This window comes from Blennius ocellaris (genome assembly GCF_963422515.1).
Source record: "Blennius ocellaris genome assembly, chromosome: 16".
NCBI lineage: Eukaryota > Metazoa > Chordata > Actinopteri > Blenniiformes > Blenniidae > Blennius > Blennius ocellaris.
The window spans coordinates 795,366-819,682 of NC_137665.1; the positions used below are offsets into that span (position 1 = coordinate 795,366).

The 24,317-nt window shown below is 47.8% G+C and overlaps 3 protein-coding genes across 8 annotated transcripts; all 3 read left to right on the forward strand.

Moving 5' to 3' along the window:
* rusf1 (RUS family member 1) lies at positions 1–7,526 on the forward strand. Of its 5 annotated transcripts, none has more exons than XM_080511649.1 (14): positions 1–243; positions 325–402; positions 1,442–1,556; positions 2,367–2,412; positions 2,504–2,536; positions 3,060–3,165; positions 3,686–3,787; positions 4,758–4,828; positions 4,952–5,136; positions 5,219–5,279; positions 5,485–5,549; positions 6,275–6,397; positions 6,470–6,535; positions 7,388–7,526. In XM_080511649.1, exons 1-14 carry the CDS (start codon positions 94–96, stop codon positions 7,471–7,473), a joined length of 1,287 nt encoding a protein of 428 aa, XP_080367775.1. In that variant the 5' UTR covers positions 1–93; the 3' UTR covers positions 7,474–7,526. The 5 variants fall into 5 exon arrangements, 3 of the variants coding, with proteins under 3 accessions (XP_080367775.1, XP_080367776.1, XP_080367777.1); XM_080511650.1 differs by having other exon boundaries at positions 5,219–5,276; XR_013936974.1 differs by lacking the exon at positions 7,388–7,526 and having other exon boundaries at positions 1,442–1,584.
* Positions 7,527–8,058: 532 nt separating this feature from the next.
* On the forward strand, positions 8,059–15,456 carry LOC308141978 (uncharacterized protein). Of its 2 annotated transcripts, none has more exons than XM_080512255.1 (12): positions 8,059–8,198; positions 8,895–9,090; positions 9,175–9,207; positions 9,955–10,058; positions 10,587–10,680; positions 11,662–11,694; positions 11,766–11,798; positions 11,872–12,105; positions 13,171–13,274; positions 14,044–14,209; positions 14,983–15,038; positions 15,101–15,456. In XM_080512255.1, exons 1-11 carry the CDS (start codon positions 8,134–8,136, stop codon positions 15,025–15,027), a joined length of 1,107 nt encoding a protein of 368 aa, XP_080368381.1. In that variant the 5' UTR covers positions 8,059–8,133; the 3' UTR covers positions 15,028–15,038; positions 15,101–15,456. The 2 variants fall into 2 exon arrangements, with proteins under 2 accessions (XP_080368381.1, XP_080368380.1); XM_080512254.1 differs by having other exon boundaries at positions 14,983–15,023.
* Positions 15,457–16,219: 763 nt separating this feature from the next.
* elob (elongin B) lies at positions 16,220–23,976 on the forward strand. Its single transcript, XM_080512062.1, has 4 exons — positions 16,220–16,296; positions 19,322–19,456; positions 20,837–20,945; positions 22,572–23,976. Exons 1-4 carry the CDS (start codon positions 16,294–16,296, stop codon positions 22,682–22,684), a joined length of 360 nt encoding a protein of 119 aa, XP_080368188.1. The 5' UTR covers positions 16,220–16,293; the 3' UTR covers positions 22,685–23,976.
* The last annotated feature ends 341 nt before the right edge of the window (positions 23,977–24,317 follow it).

Genomic DNA, 24,317 nt, shown 5'->3' on the forward strand with positions numbered 1-24,317 from the left:
GGAACACATGAAGTTGTTGTGTTTGTGAGCTCAGTGTGAACAGAGCGGGTTTCTCTCGGGTGAGGTGAGCAGGTGACTTCCCGGGGAGCCGCCATGGAGCAGCCCGGCGGGGCGCTCGTCGCCTCGGAGAGGTACGGCAGCGCGGAGTCCTGGAAGTATTGGGCGAAAGACGGAGCGATGGAGAGGAGGAGGGACGGGGAGCAGAGACAGTCCGCAGGGAGCTCCGTGCTCAGAGTCTTCAGGGTAAGAGTCACGACTTCCGAGGACCGACATTCACCGGGCGGCCGCTGAGGTTCCTGACCCGATGACGAAACTGTGTTTCAGACGGTGTTTCTGCCTCAAGGCTACCCGGACAGCGTCAGTGAGGACTACCTGCAGTACCAGTTCTGGGACACCGTGCAGGTGAAGGAGACGAAGCCTCGCTTGATCGTGTCTTGTCTCTCTGAGACTGACGGTTGTGTCCTGTCTCTCTGACTGACGGTTGTGTCCCTGTCTCTCTGACTGACGGTTGTGTCCCTGTCTCTCTGACTGACGGTTGTGTCCTGTCTCTCTGACTGACGGTTGTGTCCTGTCTCTCTGAGACTGACGGTTGTGTCCCTGTCTCTCTGAGACTGACGGTTGTGTCCTGTCTCTCTGACTGACGGTTGTGTCCTGTCTCTCTGACTGACGGTTGTGTCTTGTCTCTCTGACTGACGGTTGTGTCCCTGTCTCTCTGACTGACGGTTGTGTCCTGTCTCTCTGACTGACGGTTGTGTCTTGTCTCTCTGACTGACGGTTGTGTCCTGTCTCTCTGACTGACGGTTGTGTCTTGTCTCTCTGACTGACGGTTGTGTCCTGTCTCTCTGACTGACGGTTGTGTCCTGTCTCTCTGAGACTGACGGTTGTGTCCTGTCTCTCTGACTGACGGTTGTGTCCTGTCTCTCTGACTGACGGTTGTGTCTTGTCTCTCTGACTGACGGTTGTGTCCTGTCTCTCTGAGACTGACGGTTGTGTCCTGTCTCTCTGAGACTGACGGTTGTGTCCTGTCTCTCTGACTGACGGTTGTGTCCTGTCTCTCTGACTGACGGTTGTGTCCCGTCTCTCTGAGACTGACGGTTGTGTCCCGTCTCTCTGACTGACGGTTGTGTCCTGTCTCTCTGACTGACGGTTGTGTCCTGTCTCTCTGACTGACGGTTGTGTCCCGTCTCTCTGAGACTGACGGTTGTGTCCCGTCTCTCTGAGACTGACGGTTGTGTCCCGTCTCTCTGAGACTGACGGTTGTGTCCCGTCTCTCTGAGACTGACGGTTGTGTCCCGTCTCTCTGAGACTGACGGTTGTGTCCCGTCTCTCTGAGACTGACGGTTGTGTCCCGTCTCTCTGACTGACGGTTGTGTCCTGTCTCTCTGACTGACGGTTGTGTCCTGTCTCTCTGAGACTGACGGTTGTGTCCTGTCCTGTCCAGGCTTTCTGCAGCTCCCTGTCCGGGACTCTGGCCACCCAGGCTTCCCTCAGAGGAGTAGGGGTTGGAAACCAGGAGGCGACGGTGGCTGCAGCCACCCTGACCTGGCTGCTGAGAGGTGAGGCTCCACTGCAGCCTGCACACAGGTGAGGCTCCGCTGCAGCCTGCACACAGGTGAGGCTCCGCTGCAGCCTGCAGAGATGCATGGACTCAATATAGCAATCTAATGATGGTGTGGTCCACGTTGTAGCCGTCAGAGATGAGCTTCCTCTCCAGTCCTCTGGTGCATCAGGAGCTCCTCAGTCTAAAGTCTCATCAGTGAGGAAGGATTGAGATGATTTCAGTCTTAATCCCAATCAATCAGCTCTACATGCAGTGTGTGTTCCACCAGAGGCTCTGGAGGAACCTGCACATCACCAGACTCTTCACTTGTTTTCCAGTGTGATGAAACTCAAACAAGTGGAGCTCAAATGTATTATTTTTCATACTAAAAAGCACATTTTTTGGGACCTAATTTGACAAAAACGTCATGAAGCTGATTACAAAATATATAGAAAGTCATCAGACTTGGGATTAAAAACTATACTTGGCATGAGAAGGTTTTTAATTGTCTGTGGGTCTTTAAAACTTAATAATACACTGAAACACCTGCTAACACCATTCATGTATACTGTGTGTGTGTGTGTGTGTGTGTGTGTGTGTGTGTGTGTGTGTGTGTGTGTGTGTGTGTGTGTGTGTGTGTGTGTGTGTGTGTGTGTGTGTGTGTGTGTGTGTGTGTGTGTGTGTGTGTGTGTGTGTGTGTGTGTACCAGGTGTTATTGACTCTTCAATCACTGCATCATGTCAACTCACCAGCTTCAGGTCGTCTTCGGGTTTCCTGCTCCGTTCTTCTCCTCCTCTGTTTTCATTGCTTTCATCCCTTGTTTCAGACGGAACCGGCATGTTGGGCCGGATCGTCTTCGCCTGGAGGAAAGGGTAACGTCCTCCTCTCTCTCTTCCAACCTCCTCCTGCTCCTCCTGCTCCTCCTCCTGCTCCTCCTCCTCCTCAAGCTCTTTGTGTTTCCAGGAGGAAGCTGGACTCCGAGGCCAAGAAGTGGAGGTACGAGGTGGAGGAGGTACAGGGTGCAGGTGGAGATGGAGGTAGAGGTGGAGATGGAGGTACAGGGTGCAGGTAGAGATGGAGGTAGAGGTGGAGATGGAGGTACAGGGTGGAGGTACATGGTGGAGGTGGAGGTACAGGGTGCAGGGAGAGGTGGAGATGGAGGTACAGGGTGGAGGTGGCGGTGCAGGTACAGGGTGGAGGTGGAGGTACAGGTGGAGATGGAGGCGGAGGTACAGGGTGGAGGAGGAGGTACAGGTGGAGATGGAGGCGGAGGTACAGGGTGGAGGAGGAGGTACAGGGTGCAGGTGGAGATGGACGTACAGGTGGAGGTGGAGGTACAGGGTGGGGGTGGACGTACAGGTGGAGGAGGAGGAGGAGGTACAGGGTGCAGGTGGAGATGGACGTACTGGTGCAGGCACAGGGTGGAGGTGCAGGTATAGGGTGGGGTGGAGGTACAGGGTGGAGGTGCAGGTGGAGGCCCTGGGCCCAGTGGGGTGATTCCAGTGGTTTGCTCCTCCAGGCTGTTTGCCGACGGCCTCAACGACGTCGCCATGTTGATGGAAATCGTGGCGCCGCACTTTCCTGCGTTCTTCACACTGATTCTGTGCAGCGCCGGCGTTTTCAAGGTAAAAACAAGAAGTGGAGGAAGTTCAACTGTAATATCAAGACATCCGTCAGTGTGGATTTACTTCTTCCTGTGGAGTTTTCCAGGTTCACTGAGGAAAACATGGAAAAGTTCAAGCTGCATCAGGTTTTCTGTTCACTTTTAATCTGCAGCTCCAAAGAGAACGTTCTGCTGAGACACGTTCCAGAGCGGTTCTCTACCAGGAACCAACCTGCTGGAGGACCAAACCACCTTCATTCATCTTTATTCATATAGTTCAGATTCCATGATATTTCAAAGGTTAATTAAAGTGAAATACAAACAGTAGAAGTGTGTTTCCAGTCCAACTGTGAGCAAAAAGACCAAATATCACAAAAAGTCACATTTCCAAACACAGAGAAATTATTTCATGGTTTAAATTCAGAAAAGTGTAAAAGACGTAACGTCACTTTACTTTTCTTTCTCCTCTTGAGCTTTAAAATGTTAAAGTTGTACAATATTTAACGAACAAACCAGCTTCTTTCCTCTGCTCTGTCCGTCAGTCTGTGGTGGGCGTGGCCGGCGGCGCCACCAGGGCGGCGCTCACGGTCCACCAGGCCCGCAGGGACAACATGGCCGACGTCTCCGCCAAAGACGGCAGTCAGGTGACTTTGGCGCTTTTACACTCGTTGGTCACGACGGAAATGTTGTGAAACGACTCCAGAAGGAAAACAGGAGGCTGAATTGTGGAGCCGTTAAAGGAAATGTTATTAAAATTCATAATGTACTAGACTAATGTAGTGGAAAAATCTGCTGTCTGACTATTTTATTATTATTACAGAACCTCAGTCTCAGTCCCTGAATTTATGACAATAGAACCTCAATTCCAGAACAAACTTATTCAATTTCTACAAAATGGATCATTTCACTTTTTTTTTTTTCTTTTGCTCCTTTCTATGTTAAACTATTTCCTTTCTCCTCGGTTTCCTCCGTAAACACAACCAAGTCACACTTAGTGTTTCATATACAAGCGCACACACACACACACACACACACACACACACACACACACACACACTATGTAAATAGTATTTGAGGCAGCACTTGTTTGTATTACTTTTGTATATAGAATGTATTGTTCATTTTCACACATCTTTGGAATTGTTTATTGTTTTGTATTATTTATCTGCACGACCTTAAAAATTAAACATTAAACATTAAAATAATGTTAAAGTAGGACGAGACGATGCAGCTTTATATTTATCACACAGTTCAAGAACAATGAAACTCAAAATACTTTAGATGAATAAACAATGAAGGCATTAAGAAAGGTTCTAAAACGGTGAGACGCAAAATCTATTGTTTCATTAATTCAAGACATTTTAAAACCATAAAATACAAAATGCTACATACAATATAAAACAATCTATTGATACAAATTAGAATTGTTGTATATGTATATATATATGAGAATAATGAGACGCGGTAATGGAACTTTAACGATGCAAACTGCCGTTAAAACCAAAGGAAGGAGAATTTCTATATCTTATAAAAATACATTTACACAAAATAACTGATTTAAGTTGAAAGCTTCAGTGAAACGAGACTTTTGCTAAGCGACTTCCTGTGTTGCAGGAGACGTTGGTGAATTTGGCGGGACTCCTGCTGAGTCTGCTCCTCGTTCCTCTCGTCACCGACGATCCTCCGTAAATCTTCTTCTTTCTTCTTCACGTCCGACTGAAGTCACCAGAACCTTTTCAACGCCTCCTCCTCCTCCTCCTCCTCCTCCTCCTCCTCCTCCTCCTCCTCCTCCTCCTCTCCTCCCTCAGCCTGACCCTCGGCCTCTTCTTCCTCTTCACCCTCCTCCACCTCTTCGCCAACTACAAGGCGGTGCGCTCCGTCGTCATGGAAACCTTCAACGAGGCCCGGCTGTCCATCGTCCTCCAGCGGTACCTGAGGGACGGACGTGTCCCCGGTCCGGCCGAGGCCAACGGCAGGGAGCCGCTGCTGCCGGGTGAAAACCTGTTGTTTGTTTGTTCTGCGGGGTTTTTCTCATGTTTTCTGTGAAACGAGGTGAAACGTTGTCGTCTGTTCAGACTTCAGGACGCCGGTGCCGATCCGACTGGGAGTGAAGCTGCAGGACGTCGTTCACAGGTAGTTTGTGTCTGCTTCACTTTCTGGAGCTGAAAGGGTTAAACAAACAAACAGAAAAGAAGTTTGTCAGTCACCTCTGGTTTGTGACTGCAGTGAACAATAATGTCTAGTTTGATGAAATCAGGTGGTTCAAACTGTTTAGATCCAAAATCTTCTATTTCTTTAAACAAAACAAAAAAACTGAGATGAATAATTTTTGTCGTTTCAGTCCAGATCAGCTGGATTTGGCTCTGAAGGGAAACAACAAGCCGTTTCTAGTGGGGATACGGAACGGTGCGTTATTACCTGCTGCTCTGCTACTCTACTGCTCTACTGCTGCTCTACTGCTCTACTGCTGCTCTGCTGCTCTACTGCTGCTCTGCTACTCTACTGCTGCTCTACTGCTGCTCTGCTGCTGCTCTACTGCTCTACTGCTGCTCTACTGCTCTGCTGCTGCTCTGCTGCTCTACTGCTGCTCTACTGCTGCTCTGCTGCTCTGCTGCTCTACTGCTGCTCTACTGCTGCTCTACTGCTGCTCTACTGCTGCTCTGCTGCTCTACTGCTCTGCTGCTCTACTGCTGCTCTACTGCTCTGCTGCTCTACTGCTGCTCTTCTACTTCTCTGCTGCTGCTCTGCTGCTGCTCTGCTGCTCTACTGCTCTGCTGCTGCTCTACTGCTGCTCTACTGCTCTGCTGCTGCTCTACTGCTGCTCTACTGCTCTGCTGCTGCTCTACTGCTCTGCTGCTGCTCTACTGCTGCTCTACTGCTCTGCTGCTGCTCTACTGCTCTGCTGCTGCTCTGCTGCTCTACTGCTGCTCTGCTGCTGCTCTACTGCTCTGCTGCTGCTCTGCTGCTCTGCTGCTCTGCTGCTGCTCTGCTGCTCTACTGCTCTGCTGCTCTACTGCTCTGCTGCTGCTCTGCTGCTCTACTGCTGCTCTGCTGCTCTACTGCTGCTCTGCTGCTGCTCTACTGCTGCTCTGCTGCACAGGCATGTTTTCAGCTCCCCACGTTGTGTTCAGGGTGCGTCAGCGTGTGTCTGGGCCCGGAGGCGTCGGTCGGTGATGAGATCCGGGCAGCCTGTCAGGCTCTGTGGCTCGGCGGCCGGCTGGAGGCTCCGACGTCCCGACACGAGAACCAGAACGGTCAGAAAACACTTAATTATCACTGAAAAACCTTTTTAAATGTGAAATTCACCGATGAGTCTCGTCCTCCAGGTCACTGGGAGACGGTGCACCAGAGTCACCAGCTGATGGACGACGTCTTCACTGGTTTCCTCAAAGGTGAGAAGGTCACGCAACTTCTTCTTCTTTGGTTTGAAGCGTCGTCGTCACAGCTGAGCTTTAAATGATCCTGCACACAGTCCTCATGTCCCGTCAGGTCACTTATATTCAATCATTGAAAAATCTTTAAAAGCTACTTAGTTCAAGCTGGATTGTCTGAGACAAGAGTTTTTTTTAATTATTTTTGACCTGCAGTTTAACAGACAAGTTGCTTGAGATCAAACGATCTCTGCTTGACGGACACAGAAGAAAATAATTATTAATAAACCAACAAATATTGTTATTCAAAACTGAATTTATTGCGAGGACAGCTGTTATTTTATGTTTTAATCTTTCATACAAAGATGCACTAAGTTCTGGTTGTACCATTATTATTAAAATCAAACTTGTTAAGAACCTCTGAGGAGCTCAAAATGTGACTTTGTTCCTTTTTAACGTATTTGTTACTGTCAAACCGTTGTAGTATTTCAATTTTGTGCATATTTTTATATTTGTGGCATAATTTATTTTCTCTATACTGGGGAGTTGAATATATTTTAGACTAACTAACAACTTAAGTTGATGTATCTTCTAAAATGACACCGATCACAGAAGACAGCTCAGTTTCACCCTGCAGCCTGAATGATGAGCGGAAAGTTTGTGATTTATTATTATTAGGAGATTTTCTGAATTTACTTATGAATGTATTTTGGGGATGTGTTTGTATTGCAAAGCAAGTTGAAAGCAGGAGGCGTCAATGATTAAAAATCAGCAGGATTTGATGTTTCCAGGCTGAAAACTGTCTGTATTCTGATGATGATGATGATGATGATGATGACGATGACGTCAGTTGTGCTGGTTTCGGTTGTCCAGACGCTGAAGCTGCAGGCTGGGACGTGAAGCGGACTCTGCTGGACTGGGACGAGTGGAGAGTGGAGTGGAAAACAAAAAGCAGCTGAGCTGTTTCTCACTCTTCATTTCGTCTAATAAACAGTGATTTTTTAAACAAAAACTGCCTGAATTTCCTTTGTAAAATCAAATTTACTATTATAGTTCACAAATAAACCAAAAAAAAATATTTATCAGGTAAAAATGCGAACAGGTTTCATATAAACTGCGGCAGCGCTGAAGCGCCTCGTGATATTACCACACCACAGAAGAAGAAGTGGTAACAACATCCGGTTGTGAACCTATCGAATTAAAAGCGTTTAAATACGAGTGTGTTTGTAATAAGAAATGCGGGATAAAAGGTATGATCGCTATTTTAACATGAGAGGAATTGAAGCACAACTGAAAATTAGCTGCAATGATGAAGCGTGAAGCTCGAACGTGTAAATATTGAAAAAAGTTAAATAATATCTGTATTCAAATGAATATCACGAACAACCACAGTTCAATACTAAACTAGATGCATGTAAAATAGCAGTCTGTGTCTTTTTAAATGTATTTTTGTAATATAAATGAGCGTTTTCTGTTTTTTTTTAATGTGCGGGTCTTTATTTTGAAATACGGACCAGCGACTTCCGCCACGGCTGTGCTAATGCTAACAACTTTAGCTCCAAAGTCAACTCGTTTCAGCTGCAAATTCACCGAATTTGTATAAAAAAAAACAAAATAAAATGTCTCGGTATAAATGTGCCTACAACTGCGAAAACTCCAGCGATGCGAACATCAAGTGTTTTAAGTAAGTTTTTGATTTTAACAGATGTTTTGATTGAATCAGTTCGTGCATAAGTTGAGTTAGCTCCCAGAGCTAACAACATCAGTATGTTTCTGCTTGTTCAGCTCAATTTATTCTAATTTCTTCTTTGAAAAGATGTGATGTGTAAATGGAAAGTCGTTCCCCTTAACGACGGGAATGCATTAAAGCTTTTTAAAAACACAAACTTCGATATTTCTGAGTCACTGGGCTCATTTTGTTGGATTAGTTGTGATTTCATGTCTCTTTGTGTCGTTTGTTTCTTCTTAAAGTCGTTTTTTCTATCATTTCCAGGTCATTTACAATCAATCAGTCTCTGCTCCTAACTTGTCAACTTGTGTATTTTTCGTGTTTCATTGTGTTTTTGGATCTTTGTGTGTTACCGTCTCTTATACAGTGTTTCTTCACAACCTCTTCTCTGTGCAGTTTTGCTTCTCTTCTTAGTTATTTTTTATCTTTATTCTGGTTTGTTGTATTACATTGTGGGAGTTCTGCCGGCTTGTGTGTTTCAGAGAATAGAACTTAGAAACAATCTGAGTGATTCGGTGGAGGAAATATAACATTTTGTCCCTTCAGAGGAAACCTTGAGCTTCTGCAGCGTCACAGCGACGTGACGGGAACATTGGATTAAATAAGGATGGTTTTAATAAGAGTTGTCGTTGTCCCCCCCCCCCCCCCCAGGTTTCCCATGTACAACCCCCGGAAGCTGAAGAAGTGGCTGTCCAGCATGAGGTGGGACGGCTGGACGCCGACTCGCTTCTCGGTTCTGTGCATCAACCACTTCGAGGAAAAATACATCAACCGAGCCGGAAAGTCTGTGACCCTGCGAGACGACGCCGTTCCCACCATCTTCTCCGAAAACACACAGAAGGAAAAGGTTTGACTTGTTCTGAGAGAGAGGAAGACTTTGTGTTGAATGTTTCTGAATGTGTTGTTGAATTCCGGTCTCTCTTTTCTACAGACGTCCGTCACTTCAAAGCTTCAGAGAACCAAGGTGAGGACGACTGTTCACTCATTCACCTGCTGAAGTTCTGTTGTTTCTCTAAATGTCCTCAAGCTCTCAACTGGGTCTTATTGTTGAAATAACTGGGTTTATTGTTGAAATAACTGGGTTTATTGTTGAAATAACTGGGTCTTATTGTTGAAATAACTGGGTCTTATTGTTGAAATAACTGGGTCTTATTGTTGAAATAACTGGGTTTATTGTTGAAATAACTGGGTTTATTGTTGAAATAACTGGGTTTGTTGTTGAAATAACTGGGTTTATTGTTGAAATAACTGGGTCTTATTGTTGAAATAACTGGGTCTTATTGTTGAAATAACTGGGTCTTATTGTTGAAATAACTGGGTCTTATTGTTGAAATAACTGGGTTTATTGTTGAAATAACTGGGTTTATTGTTGAAATAACTGGGTCTTATTGTTGAAATAACTGGGTCTTATTGTTGAAATAACTGGGTCTTATTGTTGAAATAACTGGGTCTTATTGTTGAAATAACTGGGTTTATTGTTGAAATAACTGGGTTTATTGTTGAAATAACTGGGTTTGTTGTTGAAATAACTGGGTTTATTGTTGAAATAACTGGGTCTTATTGTTGAAATAACTGGGTCTTATTGTTGAAATAACTGGGTTTGTTGTTGAAATAACTGGGTTTGTTGTTGAAATAACTGGGTTTGTTGTTGAAATAACTGGGTCTTATTGTTGAAACGACTGGGTTTCTTGTTGAAATGCTTCTCCTTCAGCCAGCTGCTGACAGAACCTCAAAGAAACATTCGTCTCAGTGGAGCAGCGGCGCCACGGCCAAGCAGAGTGAAGAGCAGAGCTCCGGCCTGCAGGAGCCCCCCAGGTACTAACCCCCCCAGGTACTAGCCCCTCCAGGTACTAACCCCCCAGGTACCAACCCCCCCCAAGGTACTAACCCCCCCAGGTACTAACCCCCCAGGTACCAACCCCCCCCAAGGTACTAACCCCCCCAGGTACTAACCTCCCAGGTACTAACCTCCCAGGTACTAACCTCCCAGGTACCCCCCCCCCAGGTACTAACCCCCCCAGGTACCAAACCCCCCCAGGTACTAACCTCCCAGGTACCCCCCCCCCCCCGGTACCAACCCCCCCAGGTCCAGCTTCTTCCTGTTGCTTTCTGGTTTGTCACAACAAAACATGTAGAAATGAAAATAAGTTCTTAACTCAAAATAAGTTTTTCTTATTTCTTATTAACAGTTTTATTGTTTTTTGGGGGATTTCACACATAAACAAACTAAATAACCTAAACGTGTGCACCATGCCATCGTGTCACTTTGCACATTGTAACAAGCGGTGGTTATTTGAGTGAAGTGGGCGGAGCCTCAGCTCGCCGTCTGTCCTGGTCCTCCAGGACGGCTGAGAGGTGGAGCGTCATCGTGGACGAGGAGCTGCTGGAGATCAGGTCCTTCCCTCACTTCTTCCACGGGGATTACTGCGTTCCTCAGGTACGTGGTGGATCTGGACCAGAGTTTCTCCACCTCTGGTGTTTCCTCCGTCAGCTGAGCCGGGGGAATTATCACATTTCACATTATTTTCTAAAAAAACCTTTGCTCTCACAGCGACGGTGTGTTGCAGAGTAATCATGTATAAATACTGTGGCGAGCGCCGCAGAAGAATTGCTCTCAGTTGAGATTCTTTACGGCCATCTGATCACCAGAGGCTTTTATTTTGACATGAACACACGTAACCGGAACTTCATACCAGGACGAGACTCCACACAACATTTCTCCCTCCTGGTTGATCACCAACATCCAACAAACCAAACTAGAGTAAATAATAACCATCTGAACCGAGGAACAACAACACAACACAAATCAACAACACAACAACCCCGACAATAACCCTCCATAACCTCTGGCTACACACAACCTGAACTCCCATCATGCACTGCAGCGACCGACTCCCTGATGCTACAATACTCTTCACCACTAGAGGGCAGCACAGAACACTGCCGGTGAAATGTAAAGTGACAGACGTCAGTGTGGTTCATCTCCACCTCCTGCTACCATCTTGTATCAAAGTACTGTGTCAGTGACAGTGATGGAGAAGTTTTTGAAAACCAGGATCTCAGCTCTTCATCCATCAGGTCCAGGTTTCACACTGAGGGAGGCACTATTAAAAAAAGTCCTTGCTTTCTGGATTTACTGGATTCCTGTTGATAAAACTTTGATGAGAAAGACTTTGATGTCTTAGATGACAATGACTTTGATGTCTTTGATGAGAAAGACTTTATATTGTTAATAGAGGCTGCAGAGTTTCACATTTTAACATGTTCAGGTGGAGGTGAGACTCCAGAGTTTTCTAAAGAAAAAAGTGTGTCTCGGCTCAAAAAGGTTGAAAACCCCTGATCTCGAGTCCCTCATCTATAGGTTTCACATCTATTTTTCAACGTGTTCACGTGTTTATTCTTCCTCGTACTTCAACAGAATATCCACTGGGCTCCAGACGATGATGTCACAGTGAGTATTCTGATGAAACGTCCTTTAAAGTCCCGGCGGCTCTTTAACGTCGTCTTCTTCGTTGTTCACAGCCGGAGCATAAAGACGCTGGACACGTGATTGAAGTGAGTTCCGCCCTGTGAGTTTCCCCGCCGTTCCGCGTGGGCGTGGCCTGACGTGGGCGTGGCCTGTGTGCAGGTGGAGGAGGCGTGGCAGTGGCTGGGCCTGGACGTCAGGGGACCCCTCGCCCAGACGCTGAACGGACACAAGTACGTCCTGACCGTGACGGACTTGTACTCGCGGTGGGTGGAGGCCGTGCCCATGAGCAGCTGCCTCCCGCCCGAGGTGGCCCGGAACGTCTCCGCCATCGTCCGGCACTTCGGCTTCCCGGTCCGGATCCTGTCCAGGCTGCCGCGGGACGTCGTCCACAAAGTGAGACTTTCCGGGTTTCGGTCCGACGTCGTAAATCCAAGTGTCACTCAAAAGTTACATTAGAGCCCAACAGCCACTATTTAACCCTTCATGTGATTGACATGTCCTGGGGGGTCTTTATACAAATTCTCAAGGGTCCTATTAGTCAAAACCCCGTCCTGAAGGTCCTCTAGCAGTACTGACCGTCTCCTCTTGCAGTACTGACCGTCTCCTCCTGCAGTACTGACCGTCTCCTCCAGCAGTACTGACCGTCTCCTCTTGCAGTACTGACCGTCTCCTCCTGCAGTACTGACGTCTCCTCCTCCAGTACTGACCGTCTCCTCCTGCAGTACTGACCGTCTCCTCCTCCAGTACTGACCGTCTCCTCCTGCAGTACTGACGTCTCCTCCTCCAGTACTGACCGTCTCCTCTTGCAGTACTGACCGTCTCCTCCTGCAGTACTGACGTCTCCTCCTCCAGTACTGACCGTCTCCTCCTGCAGTACTGACGTCTCCTCCTCCAGTACTGACCGTCTCCTCCTGCAGTACTGACGTCTCCTCCTCCAGTACTGACCGTCTCCTCTTGCAGTACTGACCGTCTCCTCTTGCAGTACTGACGTCTCCTCCTCCAGTACTGACGTCTCCTCTAGCAGTACTGACCGTCTCCACACCTGGACCGACGTCCCAGAAGTGTAGAAAGTCTGTCTCCCCCCCCCCCCCCCCCCCCCCCCCCCCCCCAAGCAGCCAATCAGAAATCAAACCCTATATAGTGTCATCGGGGGTTCAGCCCATCACAATCAAGCTAGGCTCCTCCCACAATCAGGCAGCTCTGCTCTGGCACATGGCGCCACGAGAGGAAGTACTTCCTCCTCTTCCCATAGATGGGCGTGTGTGTGGGCGGAGCCAGTCCAGCTCACACAGACACAGCAGATTCTGAATGCAGCTGCTAGGATCAATGTTCTAATGGCGGAGAATCAAGGAGAAACTTTGAATTTGAGGTTTCCGTACCAATACTGTCCGGCGACAGCAGATGTACTCTGATTACTGTCTCAGCTGAAGCTGCTGTGGTTCTGGCTCCGCCCCTCAGATCAACCTGGAGCTGAAAGAAGAGCTGCAGGTCTCCGTCCCCCTGCTGGTCCACCATCAGCAGACCGGCTCTGCAGACCCCACCACGCTGCACATGATTGACAGGTCCGTATCACATGATTGACAGGTCTCTATGAGATTGACAGGTCCGTATGAGATTGACAGGTCCGTATGAGATTGACAGGTCCGTATCACATGATTGACAGGTCCGTATGAGATTGACAGGTCCGTATGAGATTGACAGGTCCGTATCACATGATTGACAGGTCTCTATGAGATTGACAGGTCCGTATGAGATTGACAGGTCCGTATGAGATTGACAGGTCCGTATCACATGATTGACAGGTCCGTATGAGATTGACAGGTCCGTATGAGATTGACAGGTCCGTATCACATGATTGACAGGTCTCTATGAGATTGACAGGTCCGTATGAGATTGACAGGTCCGTATGAGATTGACAGGTCCGTATCACATGATTGACAGGTCTGTATGAGATTGACAGGTCCGTATGAGATTGACAGGTCCGTATGAGATTGACAGGTCTCTATGAGATTGACAGGTCCGTATGAGATTGACAGGTCCGTATGAGATTGACAGGTCCGTATCACATGATTGACAGGTCCGTATCACATGATTGACAGGTCTGTATGAGATTGACAGGTCTGTATGAAATTGACAGGTCTGTATGAAATTGACAGGTCTCTATGAGATTGACAGGTCTGTATGAGATTGACAGGTCCGTATCACATGATTGACAGGTCCGTATCACATGATTGACAGGTCCGTATCACATGATTGACAGGTCTGTATGAGATTGACAGGTCTGTACGAGTCCGACTCCATCTTGAAGTTTAGCTTCTGGCGTTGTGGCAGGATGGTGAGCGCGGTGACGGAGCGGCACGCTGCAGACTGGGACGTCTACCTGCCGGCCCAGGTGTTCCAGCTGTGCTTCACGGAGCACCCGGACACCCGGCGGAGGCCGTTCTCCGCCCTGTGCTGCAGTGGCCTGCAGCCGCCGCGCTGCCCCAGACGGGTCCAGGTGAGTCAGTGACACCCGGGGAGGTTTGTCCTGGAACCCCCTCAGCTCACCTCCACCTTGTCTGCTCCCTCGGCTCACCTCCACCTTGTCTCCTCCCTCAGCTCACCTCCACCTTGTCTCCTCCCTCAGCTCACCTCCACCTTGTCTCCTCCCTCGGCTCACCTCCACCTTGTCTCCTCCCTCGGCTCACCTCCGCCTTGTCTCCTCCCTCGGCTCACCTCCACCTTGTCTCCTCCCACAGCTCACCTCCACCTTGTCTCCTCCCTCGGCTCACCTCCACCTTGTCTCCTCCCTCGGCTCACCTCCACCTTGTCTCCTCCCTCGGCTCACCTCCGCCTTGTCTCCTCCCTCGGCTCACCTCCACCTTGTCTCCTCCCACAGCTCACCTCCACCTTGTCTCCTCCCTCGGCTCACCTCCACCTTGTCTCCTCCCTCGGCTCACCTCCACCTTGTCTCCTCCCACAGCTCACCTCCACCTTGTCTCCTCCCTCGGCTCACCTCCACCTTGTCTCCTCCCTCAGCTCACCTCCACCTTGTCTCCTCCCTCGGCTCACCTCCACCTTGTCTCCTCCCTCGGCTCACCTCCACCTTGTCTCCTCCCTCGGCTCACCTCCGCCTTGTCTCCTCCCTCGGCTCACCTCCACCTTGTCTCCTCCCTCAGCTCACCTCCACCTTGTCTCCTCCCTCAGCTCACCTCCGCCTTGTCTCCTCCCACAGCTCACCTCCACCTTGTCTCCTCCCTCAGCTCACCTCCACCTTGTCTCCTCCCACAGCTCACCTCCGCCCACATCAGCGACAGCGTCTTCATCATCAGGTAGAAGACCAGCGGGTGAGTTGAATGGTTCTCTGTGGAATTTGATCAGGTTCCACGTCTCGTCTCTCTCTCGTCAGGCCGGGTTGAGTTTCATCAAGCAGCAGAAGAAGAGGAATATTTCCCATCGGCACAGTGGAAACAATGACGGGGAGTTTTTTAATATGTTGACTCTCCCAGACGCTCCAGGTTTCAGGTTTCTCCTCCGATCAACACCAAACCGTCTCGCCTCCTCCTGGTCCGTCTGCAGAACCAGGATGTTTAAGTGTTTGGAATTTGGAATCTGGTTTGAATTTTTGCACAAAAAACAGAAAAGCAGCGGCGTTACTGTAGATAAATTAATCTAATCTGGTCAATTTAAAGCAGCTGCTTCACCTGATTGCATTTGTTGTGTTCATAAATATGTAAAACGTGTAAATAAACCTTTTTGTATGAAGGATGTCTTTTGTGTTATTTGGCAGCAACGTTGTGGGTTTTTTTTTTTTTTTGGTTTGTTTAACTCGGTTACAGTCGACATGGATGATTTCAGACTTTTTGGTGAATTAAAGTGTTTTAAGTCCATCTGTCCGTCCATCTCCTATATTCAGCTCAGATCTCGGCTCAAACTTTCATTAAAAGGAGAAATTCCACAGTTTCTGTATTCACATGAAGGAATCTGGTCACAAAACATTTATTGTATCTCGGAATTTTTTTTCTATTTCAGCTCTTCTGGCTTTTTAGTAATTGTTGCTTTCTTAGCCATTAAAGATATTTGAATTTTTGTTTTAAACAATTGTAGCAGTTTTAGTCATTTTATCAGCTTTTAGCTGTTTTAACTTTTTCTTTGAAAAATGTATTATAGTTTTTAATAATTCCAGGAAATTTTTATCCTTTATAAGCACAAGTTGTTTTTAATATTTTTCATCCGTTTTATTAGCTGCTAGCCAATAAAGTTATGTTAACTATTTTTACTTTTTGGGGGGTTATTTTAGGTTTTTTGATTGGCTGTCTCAACTCTGTATATTGATTTTAACCATTTTAAGCCGTTTGATCAATTGTAGCTTTTTAATTTCACAATTTGACATTTTTAGAAAAGCTGTATTAGATATTAAGCCTTGTTTTCGTCCAGCGCCTGCAAGCGCCCCCTGGCGGTTCACGCGGGTGCTGCGGCTCTACCGCCCCCTGCCGGCGGGCGGCGGACTCGCCTGGTGCCGCTGTGATCTCACCGTGTCGCTGTGCGGTGGAAGTGGAGGTTTTTTTTTTTTTCCTCCAGTGTGCAGCCAACCGCAAAGAAATGGTGAGGAAAAACGCAGACGGCTCACAACGACCAGAACCGAACAGAACGTAGTTTAATTCGGCCCGCGAGGCCCGATACTTGCGGTTTAACAGCAGCGGCGGTTCGCGTTGTGAGGAAGCGGAAAGCCGCTTCTTTGTTTAGCTAACAGCTGCGAGCTCCGTCTCGACGCTCCGCTTCACGGAGACTCGACGTCGCCTCGGAGGGTTTAAACTCACCGGGACGCTCGCCGACGGGCTTCCGGACACGGAGGGGAGCGATTCGGGCCGTTTGGAATAAATGACACCCGATCCAGGAAACTTTGCGTTCGATCGGGTCGCCAGTTAGCGGCTAAGTAGCTGAAGTTGGACGTTAGCCGCTGGAGCTCGGCTAACGTTAGCTTCTTAGCCGACAGCATAAAATATTGTACCATATCAGTGTTGGTGCTAAAATTAGACGTGATTCAGCCACAGGGGTGTTTAGTGAGTGTTTCCCGCTGCGGAGCTCGAGGTTTGTCTCATTCAGAGAGCTGCAGGAGCTACATGCTAACAGTGGCTGCTAACAGTAGCATCACCAGCAGCAGCTCTTTAAACGTCTCATGAGAGGAAACCTGAAGGAATAAAGGCTCAAACTCTACCTGTCCTCTTTACCTGTCCTGTCTTTACCTGTCCTCTTTACCTGTCCTGTCTTTACCTGTCCTCTTTACCTGTTCTGTCTCTACCTGTCCTCTTTATCTGTTCTGTCTTTATCTGTCCTCTTTACCTGTTCTGTCTCTACCTGTCCTCTTTATCTGTTCTGTCTTTATCTGTCCTCTTTACCTGTTCTGTCTCTACCTGTCCTCTTTATCTGTTCTGTCTTTACCTGTCCTCTTTACCTGTTCTGTCTCTACCTGTCCTCTTTATCTGTTCTGTCTTTATCTGTCCTCTTTACCTGTTCTGTCTCTACCTGTCCTCTTTATCTGTTCTGTCTTTATCTGTCCTCTTTACCTGTTCTGTCTCTACCTGTCCTCTTTACCTGTTCTGTCTCTACCTGTCCTCTTTATCTGTTCTGTCTCTACCTGTCCTCTTTATCTGTTCTGTCTTTACCTGTCCTCTTTACCTGTTCTGTCTCTACCTGTCCTCTTTATCTGTTCTGTCTCTACCTGTCCTCTTTATCTGTTCTGTCTTTACCTGTCCTCTTTACCTGTTCTGTCTCTACCTGTCCTCTTTATCTGTTCTGTCTCTACCTGTCCTCTTTATCTGTTCTGTCTCTACCTGTCCTCTTTACCTGTTCTGTCTCTACCTGTCCTCTTTACCTGTTCTGTCTCTACCTGTCCTCTTTATCTGTTCTGTCTCTACCTGTCCTCTTTATCTGTTCTGTCTTTACCTGTCCTCTTTACCTGTTCTGTCTCTACCTGTCCTCTTTATCTGTTCTGTCTCTACCTGTCCTCTTTATCTGTTCTGTCTTTACCTGTCCTCTTTACCTGTCCTCTTTATCTGTTCTGTCTTTACCTGTCCTCTTTATCTGTTCTGTCTTTATCTGTCCTCTTTACCTGTTCTGTCTTTATCTGTCCTCTTTACCTGTTCTGTCTTTACCTGTCCTCTTTATCTGTTCTGTCTTTACCTGTCCTCTCTCTTCCTGTCCTCTCTACCTGTCCTCTTTACCTGTTCTGTCTTTACCTGTCCTCTCTCTTCCTGTCCTCTCTACCTGTCCTCTATACCTGTCCTCTCTCTTCCTGTCCTCTCTACCTGTCCTCTCTTCCTGTCCTCTCTTGTCCTGTTAACAGCTTCTCACACCTCATATCAGTTTGACATGCTAACAGAGAGAATCTACTTGATTTGGAGGAACATTTGTCTTCAATGTTTGCGTTTCTGGAGATTTTAGAACCCGACATTCACAGAACATGAAATGTTGTTATTTTCCCTTCTATTAACTCGTATTGACACAAATCTTCAGTTTTTGTTCGTGGAATATATGCAGACTATTGATTTGTCTCCATAACAAAGTTAAACAGTGGATTATTCCCATAAAGTCCAAGATAAACAAGGTTTTATGATAGTTTCCTCCAAGCTTCCAGTAAGAAAGACCCTGTTGGATCTGGGACTTGTTAAACATTACAGGGAAGTCAAACACTGACAGACACACTCGCCTTGGAAAATACAAAGAGAAATCTGTGTTCTGGGACGTGTTTTGTAGGATTTCCTCTGACGGAACACGTTGGACGTTTAAAGGCCTCGAGCTCCTCGGGTCAGGAACCGCTGCTCTAAATGACTGATCAGAGATCAACTCAGTAGTTTGGACTTTATTTGGCACTTCTCAGTTTAACATCAAGTGGTTATTGAAAACCTCCCCAGCTAAACTGGACCACGTTATCTAACATGACCGGGTTTATGTGGGATTTTGAGCAGATGTTGAGATATTGAAGTTTAAAGAGAATCAGAGTTTTTGCTCTGTTGTTGATACAATCAGTTGAAAATGAAAGTTTGTGCAAAAAGCAGAAAGAAACATTGGAACAGTTTATTCTGCGGCAGCTCTTCTTTCTACAGATAAGACAGGGAGGCAACGGAGGCAAAACCAGGAAACTTTTCTAGTGGATCTTTTTAGCTTCCAACATTGGGAATCACTGAAAACATACATTTTTGTTGAAAGTAGCTTCTCAAATACAAGATTGTTGAAATCCCCCGCCTGCTCTACATCTCTGTGCAAACAAAGACATAAATGCTCGTCTTCCGGAACGATCCGTGCGAATTAACGTTTCCCTCTGAGCGTGAAACTCTGTGAAAAGCAGCTCTGCGACACGTTGAGCTTGGAGATTCTTGATATTACTTACAAATGTGAACAGGTTTGTTTTCTGTGTAACAGAGGAGTCAGACTGAACCGAGGCTCAACAAACAGTTTAGATTTGAGACAAATGTCCAAATCAGAGCATAAATCTTCCACAACTGTGATTCTGACTTCCCGAAGGCGACGTCACGTTTGTTTTCCTCAGTGAGATGAAAATGTTGAAATGCTGCTGCTTGCTTGGAGAGTGTTTGTGACGTGTGTGGCGTGGCTGCTGTCGTCCCTCCAGGACGTGTTTCTAATGATCCGACGTCACAAGACGACCATCTTCACGGACGCCAAAGAGTCGACCACGGTGTTCGAGCTGAAGCGCATCGTGGAAGGCATTCTAAAGAGGCCGCCGGAAGACCAGAGGCTTTATAAGGTGAAGTGAACGGCTGTGAACATCCTCCAGGAGCAGGTTGGACCCGCGGACGGTCACGTCCACACAGCGACACGTGATTTATGTCAAACTCTTAATTGAACACAGGTTGGATTCAGACGTCGGCAATAATAAAACCTGCTGTTTTTCTTTTTAATCAGGTTTGACATCAACCAGCTTCTTGGTTATTTAATCCTTCTGCTGATTGAATGCAAACACTTCTAACAATATTAAAACAACAACCAACTCCCCTGAGATGAGATGAGCTGAATGAGGTGAATGAGATGAGCTGAATGAGATGAGGTGAATGAGATGAGGTGAATGAGGTGTAATAAGATGAGGTGAATGAGATGAGCTGAATGAGGTGAATGAGATGAGGTGAATGAGGTGTAATAAGATGAGGTGAATGAGATGAGGTGAATGAGATGAGGTGTAATAAGATGAGGTGAATGAGATGAGGTGAATGAGATGAGGTGTAATAAGATGAGGTGTAATAAGATGAGGTGAATGAGATGAGGTGTAATGAGATCAGGTGTAATAAGATGAGGTGAATGAGATGAGCTGAATGAGATGAGCTGAATGAGATGAGGTGTAATAAGATGAGGTGTAATAAGATGAGGTGAATGAGATGAGGTGTAATAAGATGAGGTGAATGAGATGAGGTGAATGAGATGAGGTGAATGAGATGAGGTGAATGAGATGAGGTGTAATGAGATCAGGTGTAATGAGATGAGCTGAATGAGATGAGCTGAATGAGATGAATGAGGTGAATGAGATGAGGTATAATAAGATGAGGTGAAGGAGATGAGGTGAATGAGATGAGCTGAATGAGGTGTAATAAGATGAGCTGAATGAGATGAGGTGAATGAGATCAGGTGAATAAGATGAGGTGTAATAAGATGAGGTGAATAAGATGAGGTGAATAAGATGAGGTGTAATAAGATGAGGTGAATGAGATGAGGTGAATGAGATGAGCTGAATGAGGTGTAATAAGATGAGGTGAATGAGATGAGGTGAATGAGATCAGGTGAATAAGATGAGGTGAATGAGATGAGGTGAATGAGATGAGGTGAATGAGAGAGGGACAGGTGTGACAGAGGATATGTAGAAAGACTCCTCATCTCTCAGTATTAAAGCCTGAAACCAACAGCAACACGTGATGTTTATGTTCACACGTCGTCACTTCGAGGGCAAAAGGAAGGAAATGAAAACTCTTCTGTGACAAAATCTGGTGTTGCCACAGCAACGTAAACACTTCCTACCCTTCAGCATCAGTTAGAGTGAGGACAGATTAAATCCCCCCCCCCCCCCCCCCCCCCCCCCCGCGGTGAGGTGTGTGTGTCAGTGACATAAGAAGGTTTCCCATCATCCTCTGCTTCCCAGGACGACGTGATGCTGAACGACAGTCAAACTCTGGGAAACTGCGGCTTCACCAACCAGACGGCCCGGCCTCAGGCCCCGGCCACGGTGGGCCTCGCCTTCCGTCTGGGCGGTGAGTCTCTCCATCCGCCACCTAAACACCAACAACATACGTGACGCTGAGTAGTACACAAGAACCACGTGTTCTCATGGTACTGGTACTCTTCCGCTACTACGAGGTCACAACTCAGTTCTACCTTGGTTCAACACAAAGTCTAAAGTTAGACCAGGAGGACGAAGAGAGGATCGCTGGAAGTCCTCAGATCAAGTCGATATTGTCCGATGGCGCAGCGTGGAGGTACTCGCTACGCGCAGGACTCGCTGCACGCGGGACTCGCTGCACGCGGGACTCGCTACACGCAGGACTCGCTACACGCAGGACTCGCTACACGCAGGACTCGCTACACGCAGGACTCGCTACACGCAGGACTCGCTACACGCAGGACTCGCTACACGCAGGACTCGCTACACGCAGGACTCGCTACACGCAGGACTCGCTACACGCAGGACTCGCTACACACAGTACTGGCTACACGCAGTACTGGCTACACGCAGTACTCGCCACATACAGTACTGGCTACACGCAGGACTCGCTACACGCAGGACTCGCTACACACAGTACTCGCCACACACAGTACTCGCCACATACAGGACTCGCTACACGCAGGACTCGCTACACGCAGGACTCGCTACACGCAGGACTCGCTACACGCAGGACTCGCTACACGCAGGACTCGCTACACGCAGGACTACTACACGCAGGACTCGCTACACACAGTACTCGCTACACGCAGGACTCGCTACACACAGTACTCGCTACACACAGTACTCGCTACACGCAGGACTCGCTACACGCAGTACTCGCTACACGCAGGACTCGCTACACACAGTACTCGCTGCACGCAGGACTCGCTACACGCAGTACTCGCTGCACGCAGGACTCGCTACACGCAGGACTCGCTACACGCAGTACTCGCTACACGCAGGACTCGCTACACGCAGTACTCGCTGCACGCAGGACTCGCTACACGCAGGACTCGCTACACGCAGTACTCGCTACAACGCAGGACTCGCTACACGCAGGACTCGCTACACACAGTACTCTGTACTATAGACTGTTGGAAGTGTGTCAGGTCTTCTCGTGGCATTTGAAGTATGAATTAGGCTGAATAACATCCTGAACAGTTCCCTGTCCTGCTGAGTAGCTAGAGGCTAGCGCTAGCACTCGTCTTTAAAAGTAGCATCGTCCAAAACACAATAACTGAGAATTAAAGTGACAAAACAATAAAACTTTCTGTCATTTGTAAAACGTCTGCTCTTGTTTACAATTTTTCTTTTCATGAAAAGCCGGTCGGTGTCGTGGCGGTGTGACGTGATGTAACTTCCTGCCATGGCGGTGTAACGTGATGGTGTAACGTGACGTGACTTCCTGCCATGGCGGTGTAACATGATGGTGTAACGTGACGTGACCTCCTGCCATGGCGGTGTAACGTGATGGTGTAACGTGACGTGACTTCCTGCCATGGCGGTGTAACATGATGGTGTAACGTGACGTGACCTCCTGCCATGGCGGTGAAACGTGATGGTGTAACGTGATGGTGTAACGTGACGTGACCTCCTGCCATGGCGGTGTAACGTGATGGTGTAACGTGATGGTGTAACGTCACACGTCTCCTGCTCTGTCACTTTCTCCGGTCAGATGATTCGTTCGAGCAGCTGAGGATCGAGGCCTTCTCCACCCCCCCAGAGCTCCCCGACGTCATGAAGCCGCAGGATTCAGGGAGCACAGCCAACGAGCAGGCCGTCCAGTGAGGGGCCGGGTGGGGGGGCACCCAGTGGGGGGGGGGGGGGTTTAGGGAGCGGCGCCTCGGCAGGTGAAGTCACCGACAACGACCGATCCTCTGCCGGGGGCGTAAACAGTTAACAAACATGGAGCCCCGCCCCTCCCCCCTCCCTCCCCCGCCCCCCCCTCCCCTCCCCCCCACTGCTGTAAATGGAGGGGCTTCAGTGGTTCATTTTGTCCTGAAACGGGAGAACGCATGCTAGATAACTCGATAATTTCACAGCAGACCCTCCAGAGGAACCTGACGTCTGAACCAGGGTCACGGCTGAACCTAAAGAATCGTACCTCGTATTTAATGAAATCTATTCTTTATTTGGGGGGGGGGGGGGGGTGTAAGGTCGCCGCTGCCTTACTTGTGTTCCTTTATTTTGCTGGCTTAAAAAGTGGGAGTTGATGAGGCGTGGCGTTTTAGGCTTTTTATGTTTTTGTTTGAGTTTTTTTGTGTGTGTTTCCTTTAAATAAACTGTTGCTAGGATTAACATGTTTTTTGCTCTTTGGCCTGGATGTGTGTTGCGACATTAGCTAGGACGTTACCCATGTGTCTCAAGAACGATACACGACAATATGGCTCAAAGAAAAATGGACTGCGTGCCGGCAGGAAAGCAGCGAGCCGCTGCAGCAAAGCTCAACCAATTAGTGTCGACGGTTGAATATTGTCACCGGCGTGGACCGACCCCGCTCCTGATCCTGATCCACTCCCTGATCCTGATCCTCTCTCCTGATCCACTCCCTGATCCTGATCCACTCCCTGATCCTGATCCACTCTCCTGATCCACTCCCTGATCCTGATCCGCTCTCCTGATCCTGATCCACTCCCTGATCCCGATCCACTCCCTGATCCTGATCCCCTCCCTGATCCTGATCCGCTCCCTGATCCTGATCCACTCTCCTGATCCCTGATCCCTGATCCTGATCCGCTCCCTGATGTTTTGATTGTAGCCCGTGAAGATTGTCGACTTTGAAAATCGGCGGCCCCCAAAAACAGTTTTTCGCCAAACGTGGGAGCGGACACGACGTTTCCCAGAATTCCTCTGGCTGCAGTTTGTCTCGTGTCGTCAAGCGATCACGTCCCCCGACCCACGCGTCATTCTGACCCTACGATCTGGAACCGAGAAGAAACGTTCGCCGCAGGATCGGAGGAAGTTCTGACCTGTGAGGAACGAAACTGTTCTCATGTTGCATTTAACTAAAAAGAAGCAGCAGTGGGAGACGATCAAACAAGCACTTGTTACTGATTTAACATTAAAACAATTGTTTTTCACCTGGTTGCACTGTGCCGTTTGTCCTCAGCTGCGTTTGCATGAGACACGACCGCTGAATGTTCATGAAATGATCGAAGCAACCAAAAGAGGAGAAACTTTCAAACCTTGCATGTGGATTTCAAAGAGTTCAAGGTACTGCAGGTGTTCAATCTTCTGCCTGGTTTCCTGAAGCCGTTATGCTCACGGTGGGACAAATACCAGTGAAATGGCTCAAACCATTAGAAAGTGAAAACAGCAAAACATTTCTAAAAGGATGAACTATCCAACACAAGTCCAACCATGAAAGTTTTTTTTAAGGAATATACAAGCAAAATGGCCAAAATTTATCAAAAGGCCTAAA